This window comes from Tupaia chinensis, unplaced genomic scaffold (assembly GCF_000334495.1).
Source record: "Tupaia chinensis unplaced genomic scaffold, TupChi_1.0 Scaffold147038_1, whole genome shotgun sequence".
NCBI lineage: Eukaryota > Metazoa > Chordata > Mammalia > Scandentia > Tupaiidae > Tupaia > Tupaia belangeri.
The window spans coordinates 1684535-1691507 of NW_006206889.1; the positions used below are offsets into that span (position 1 = coordinate 1684535).

The window sequence follows — 6973 nt, forward strand, 5'->3', positions numbered from 1 at the left end:
GTCGCTGAACTCCCATGTAGCTGACCACGGTTCGAGTCCCAGACCCGGTGGCTTAAACTCACGCCAGGTGCGTGTGTGTGCGTGCCCGAGATCCCTAGAAGAGAATGGAGGAGAAGGGATTGCGGCATGGCCATCCCCCCTGGGGGGTGATTTCTCGCTTTCTCTCTGTCTCTATCTGTCTTTTTGGCGAGCGCACGTGCCCTATAGCAAAAACCTCTCTTCCCCCCAAAAAAGTATATATGTGTATAAATATATATAAGATATTTATTTCCATGTATATGCATTTATATATACTTCTCCCAAGAATAAACAGAACATGAGTTTTTCAAAGATAGTGCTTATACCTGTGGCACTTGTTTTACCATTCTGCTGCCAAATGCTTCCCAATGCCAGATCAATCAGTCTTGCTTTGCTGAAGCTCATGTTTGTTTTCCTTTTTTGCATAGTTCGACTATAAGGCCATTGCTGATAGACTCCTGGAAATCACCAATAGGAAAAACATCCCTCCCTTCAACAGGAAGCGTCTCACCAAACTAATAAAAAAGTAAGTGATTAGGTGGGAAAGTTCTTCTGATTATCCTGTACAGTGTAGAACTAGCTTCTGTGTGCTGACCTCCTTTCCTTTTCCTTTATCCTTGACTCTTTTGTGCACAACCATGTATTACACACATGTGGATTGAGGGTTTAATAGGAGCACCTGGCCCCGACCCCACAAGTACCATACTGCAAATGTGGCCATACAGTAGCCTGTTAGCTATTTTATAAGAATGTGAAGGAAGTCTGCTAATATTTAAAGCTAACAGATAAAAAATCACAACAGAGATCCATCCTGGGTGGTGCAATCTATGGTGTATCAGACTGCAGTGTTGGAAGCCACATGGCCAACTGTGGGTTCGGCTTCCTGTTCCAGTCAACCTGAAATGCCCAAGACCCTGATGAGCTAGAAGGCTGGAGACAGGGGATCACAGAGTGACCAGACCCTGTTGAGGATACTTTTCTGTCTCCTTGACCCAGTGACAACCCCCCCACCCCATCCTCCATGTGCTATGTGTCATGAATAAAATAAATACTTTATCATAAGAAATAGAGCCAGCCAGTGACTTAGTAGTTAAGGCAGCTATTGGGTCATTGGAAAAGTCATAATGCATTTTTGCATAGAAAAACAGAAAGTCATGACTTTCCAATGACCCAATAAATCCCACATAGCTGACCATGTGATTCAAGTCCCAGACCCTGCGACATGAGAAACACACCAGGCACATGTGCATGCATGCCCAAAATCCTAAGAGGAGAATGGAGAAGAAAGTATTGCAGCGTGGTTATGCGATGGCAGGGGGTAATGTGCTTTTTACACTTTGCTTCTCTCTTTCTGTCTCTCGGTCCCTCCCACTCCCACCCTCATGAGCTCACACATCCTGTGGCAAAATTTAAAAAAGAAATTGTGATGTAAATGTACTCTTTGGATGTCATCTCTTGGCATGCTGTTATGGTAGATAGGGGTTTAATTATGTACCCACCCCTACACCTTCCATCATGGTAACACTAAAAGATTTAGTAAATTTAGTGGTCGTTGTTGGTGTCATTATAACCATAATGACACTTAATTCATAGAACCTTGTGACTTGTTATAATGGATGACAGTAACTTATCTGAGCACACTTTGTTTTTGCTATAGGGTACATGTGCTCACTGGAAAGAGAAAGAGAGAAAGTGAGGAAAAGTGAGAAATCACCCCCCGGGGGGGTATGTCCATGTTGTAGTCCCTTCTCCATTCTCCTTTTATGATTTTGGACATGCACCCCATATTTTTCTCAACCCACCAGGTCCAGGACTTGAACCATGCAGTCAGCCATACGGGATCCAACCACCTTAACCATTATGGCACTGGCTGGCCCCAACACACTTTTTTTTTTTAGGTTTATCTTACAATAAAGAGTGCATGCATAAGAGAGAAGCGCCCTCAATGGGGTATGGTCATGATCCCCTTCCCTCTCCCTTCAGTTCACCAGGATCTTGGGCGTCTGGGTGTGCTCATACTCTTTTAATTTGTGTTAAGAAAATCCCTAGAAGGCAGTTTCTGTAATTTTCCCCATTTTACAGCTAGGGCAGCGAGGGCCTAGGGCGGGTGCCCAGCTTGACCATGGCCACCACCGTCGGTGTTGGAGCCGGATTCCCTGTGGCCGGTGCTCCACCTCCAGCACCCGGGCACGTCCCTACACACCACCCAGCGCCTTGATGCCTCCTGTCTGTTCCAGAGCACCAAACTATGGAAAGCAAAATAGCACTTGGCATTTTTCTACTAGAGAGTTGAATATAAGCAGAGATCTAAGCTGTTTCTACCTTGGGAAACAAGTAAGAAGAAAGAAATTTCTTTATTTTATTTGGGTGTCCCAAGACAGACTCTTAAACTACTGAGTTCTTGGTGATATTGATGGTGATTAAGGGAATTTTTTCCTGGTTGTTTTTTTGTTTTGTTTTTTTGTTTTTTTGTTTCTGCATCACACCCTTTCCTTAATGGAATTTCTTCTATCTCCCCTCCAGGAGTATAAAGAAAGTGAATTAACAAGTACCAATTACTACTTGTATTTTAAACATTCAGTATGTCCATATAACACAGAAAGAGGGGATTTTTTTTTTATATAAACTTTGGTTTTTGCTTTCTTTTTCAGATTCCAAGAACTTTCTGAAGGTGAGGAAAGTTAGATTATGATTCGTGATATTTTTACGTGAATATGGACTGCACTTATGAGAAAATGAGATTGAAGGATATTTATTGAAAACATCCCATAAGAAGTAATAGCTCTTGCCCATTTGCGCTGTGGTGCCATGGCAGTGGCCTGAGGCAGAGGCTCTGGGAAGTGCCATGGGTGTAAAAGCTTCTGCAGCCTTTCTACTTTCTCAACCTGGGATTTCTATAAATGGCCAGGGCAAAGGGAAAGACAGCCGTCTGGTATGTGAGTGATGGGAGGTTTGTTTGTTGTTGTTGTTATTTTATTGGGTCATCTGAAAAGTCATGACATACATTTTTCTGTTATTTCTATGTAAAAATGCATCGTGGCTTTTCCAATGATCCAATAACAGGGTGAATTTTTATTATCTAAGAAGACTCCAGTTTTTTTCTTTTATGAAGAAGAAGTTGATATCTAGACCCCTTTCACTTACTGTTAATGATCAGTTGTCCCTCAAGAAAAGCTGCTGTAAGCCTGGGAGTCCACCCCGTGCCCCTGTGGGTCTTGTGCTCCAGGGGCACTTTAAGTGGGGCAAGTACTGCAGAGCCCCTCAGATTGTGGGCGCCTTAGCTGAGCCCCCAGGGTTGAGCTGTAGAGGTGTCACCTGAGGTTTGTAATCCCTTGCCTTTCCTTGGGTGAGAAATCCACAAAGCTTTTTTAAGTCTCTAATTCCTATGTCAGCAGCTTTCAGGTTCAGGTTGGAGAAAGAGTGAGCAATGGAACGGGTGAGGCAGAAATCAGGGTTCAAAATCTCACCTGGATGACCAGGGGAGGGGCACAGCCTTTGGGCTGCTGGGGCCAAATCATGTGGTCTCGCGAAGCTGACCAGTTGTCACTTTGGCGTCTGGCAGGTGGCATATCACAGCTCAGTTTTGCTGAGGACATTTCTGCTGATGAAGATGACCAAACCCTCAGTCAAGGAAGACATAAGAAGAAAAGAAATAAACTTGCAGAGCAAACTGATTTGGGAAAGAAAGGTAAGCTGTGGAGCGTGGGTCACAGGGCTGCCAAGAAGGGCCCAGCCAGCCGGATACTGCGTGGGTCCCTGGAAGTTAGCATACCTGAGCCCCTGTCGTCATGCGTCATTAACTGAGCTGAAACTGTAGCTTTTGGTGACTAGAAAGTAAAGATTTTCTTTGAAGTGTTTTGTTCTCTGTGGACCTGCTGTCCTGGCCTTACTCTTCTTTTTTTGAGAAGTTTTTGCTATAGGGCACGTGCGCTCGCCAGGCAGAGAGACAGACAGACAGAAAGTGAGAAATCACCCCCCAGGGGGATGGCCACGCCACAGTCCCTTCTCCACTCTCCTCTTGGGATTTTGAGCACTCATCCACACAGTGCCCAGCGTGAGTTTTAAGCCACCAGGTCCGGAACTCGAACCGCGGTCGACTACATGGGAGTGCAGCGACAAAGCCATTATACTAACTGCTGGCTCCCTAGCCTTACTCTTCTGAAAGTATCTGCTTGTTCCCAGTGGTGATCTCAAAATGAGGGTGCAGAGAATGCTGGCACGCTGCCTTCTGGAACAACTATTTGATTACTGCTCTACACCATGTTTTTACCTGGACTTTAAAAAATTGAAAAACTGCCCCCCCCATGGTGGCACAGGCAGATAGGGTACTGCTGGGAGATGCAACACTAGGAATCACAAATAGTTGAGTTGGCAGGTATGCTGACTGGCCTGACTTAATCATTTCACGTTATGCTCTCATATTAAAAAAAATCACATTGTGGGAACCAGCAGTTAGCGTAATGGCTATGTCGCTGGACTCCCACGTAGTCGACCGCGGTTCGTGTCCCGGACCCGGTGGCTTAAAACTCACGCCGGGCGCGTGTGCGTGCGTGCCCAGGATCCCGAGAGGAGAATGGAGGAGAAGGGATTGCGGCGTGACCATCCCCCCTGGGGGGTGATTTCTCGCTTTCTGTCTCTATGTCTTTGTCTGTCTGGCGAGCGCACGTGCCCTACAGTGAAAATCTCTCCCCCCCCAAAAAAAGAAAAAAGAAAAAAAAAATCACATTGTACCCTCACAAATACATAATCATATGAAAATAGAGATAGTATTTTTGAAAGAAAAAGAGAAATCTGACTGCTTCCATTCCATTATATTGAAACAGACCCAAGAGGTTCTCCAGGATCTGGTAGGCCGTAGTGGGGAGGGAACAGTCCCAGTGACAGAACTGGGCGTAGGGTGTTGGGAAAGCCTGCCTGCCCTCATACTGTCTCGGAACCAGCAACAAACCTGGTCTCACCATGGCGTCAGGGTGCTTATTTACTGTTTCATGTTTATTTATAGCAAACAGAGTCTTTCTTGCTAAGGAAGAGGACAGTGAAGGCAGGATTCAGAAGAGAAAAAGGAAGAAGAAGAAGAAGAACCATCTCCAGCCTGAAAATTCTGCCCTAGGGGACGAGGCCCCATCTCTGGAACAGAACGGGAACAGGGAGCCAGAGGCCAGCCAGAGAAAGGCCAACACAGTGAGCGTGGCCAAGCTGGGAGGGGAGGCCACATCTAGCACCTGTGAGGACAGTGGCTTAGAGCACCCCCCTATCATCCCCAACCACAGTAAAAGGAAACGGCCAAAGAAGAAGAACCTGAGGACCCATGGAGAGCTCTGGGAGTCAACAATGTCACCCCCAGAGGGTGCACCTCAAAATGAGCCAAGCAGAGGTCATCCACAGGGCTTTGCTTCCAGGGGCTCCCCAACAGGAGGATCCCAGGCCCCAAGGAGAAAACGGAAGCTTGGAGCACTCCCACTCAATGGCAGTGGCCCGGCTATACTGACCTGGCCTTCGGCAAGCCCTGTGGAGAGTGGGGGCAGCCTTGCCCCTGTGCCTCCCTGTGCAAGACTACAGAAGAAAAAGGCAGAGCCCAGCAGCCTGGACTTCTGCGATGTGCCCAGCCAGAAAACGGCAATCTTGAAAAAAAGGAAGAAAATGAGAGAGATGTCGAACTTGGTAGAACATAATGGAGTGTTGGAGTCTGAAGTCAGGCAGATCCAAGCTCTGGTAAGGCGGGAAGGGCCCAAAGCAGGTGTGCTGAGGTCCTCAGGCAAGTGCTCAGGGGCAAGTGCTCACTGCTCCTGTGGGAGCAGAAAAAAGTGACCAGACCTCTGGAAGAAGCAGCAGTTACGATAGCTCATGCCTGGTAACAAGTAAATAGTGGACCCCACACCCACTTGGTGGCCGAGTTAAGTATCCCCTCTTCTACCGCCCTCAGTGCCCAGGCCACATGCTCAGATATTAGGGAAAGGAGGATTATTCCCAGGACCAGGCACTGTGCCACAGTTTGAGCAGGCAGATGATTCCTGCAGGTGCTGGTCTGTCTCAGCGTGGTCTTCATCAGCTTGTGGCCCATCCAGGTCCTGAGCAAAAAAGAAAGCCCAGCATTCACTTGGCTCACTTAGCTTTTAATGAAGCCTTTCTCCTTGAATCTCTGCAGCCAGATATGTGAGGATCAGACCCTGGTGTGCTTCTCACACCATCCCTAGGCATATGACGCACATCCACATCGGACCATAGATAGCTATGCTGAAGCAGGGTCATGGCCATTCGAGCAAGCATCAGTCTACAGTGGCAGAGTTGAGTAGTTGTGACAGAGGAGGCATCATGGCTCACTGTCTTGGTCTGTGACTACATTCCTGACAGAAATGCCTGAGACTGGCTGAAATTAAGAGAAGTGTATTGACTCTGATACTGGAACATAACCAACAGAAGCAGATAGGATTGCGGGTGCATGCAGAGAGAGATTGTGCCACAGGCAGCTCTTAACAACCTGCTTTCACAAGAACTTACCCCTTCGCATGAGAGCTAGAACTTACTGGGTCTCACAAAACATCATTCATCTACTCATGGACGGTCACCTCCATGATCCTATCACCACCCATAGGCCTCACTTCTCAAACTATCACACTGGGGACCAAATTAAAAAACATGAACTTTTGTAGGACATATCACTATCCAAGCTGTAACACCCACAGAAACAAAAATCTTTATGGTCCTTTCACAGAAGCCTGCTTACCCTTGTTCAGAACTTGTATTTACACATACCACTGTTGGGTCGTTGGGAAAGTCGTGACACATTTTTGCATAGAAAAACTGTCATGACTTTCTCAACAACCTAATAATTTGCAGTGGTTATGGCCTTTGAGGTCTTTATCTAAGTCCACTCATGTGGACTGGGTTTGATGATGATTTGGGGCCTAACAGTGTCTCTTAAAGTGGTTAGGTGAAAGAGTTTATGGTTAGGGAA

The 6973-nt window shown here is 46.6% G+C and overlaps 1 protein-coding gene across 1 annotated transcript in view; it reads left to right on the forward strand.

Annotated features, from left to right (window-relative positions):
- Positions 1 to 6973, forward strand: part of RRP1B (ribosomal RNA processing 1B) — a gene marked incomplete at its 5' end in the record, with an annotated part of 24797 nt that overhangs the window by 11149 nt on the left and 6675 nt on the right. The window contains 4 exon segments of the mRNA XM_014584533.1: positions 447 to 544; positions 2670 to 2689; positions 3581 to 3706; positions 5021 to 5730. Coding sequence (XP_014440019.1) covers positions 447 to 544; positions 2670 to 2689; positions 3581 to 3706; positions 5021 to 5730 — 954 coding nt within the window.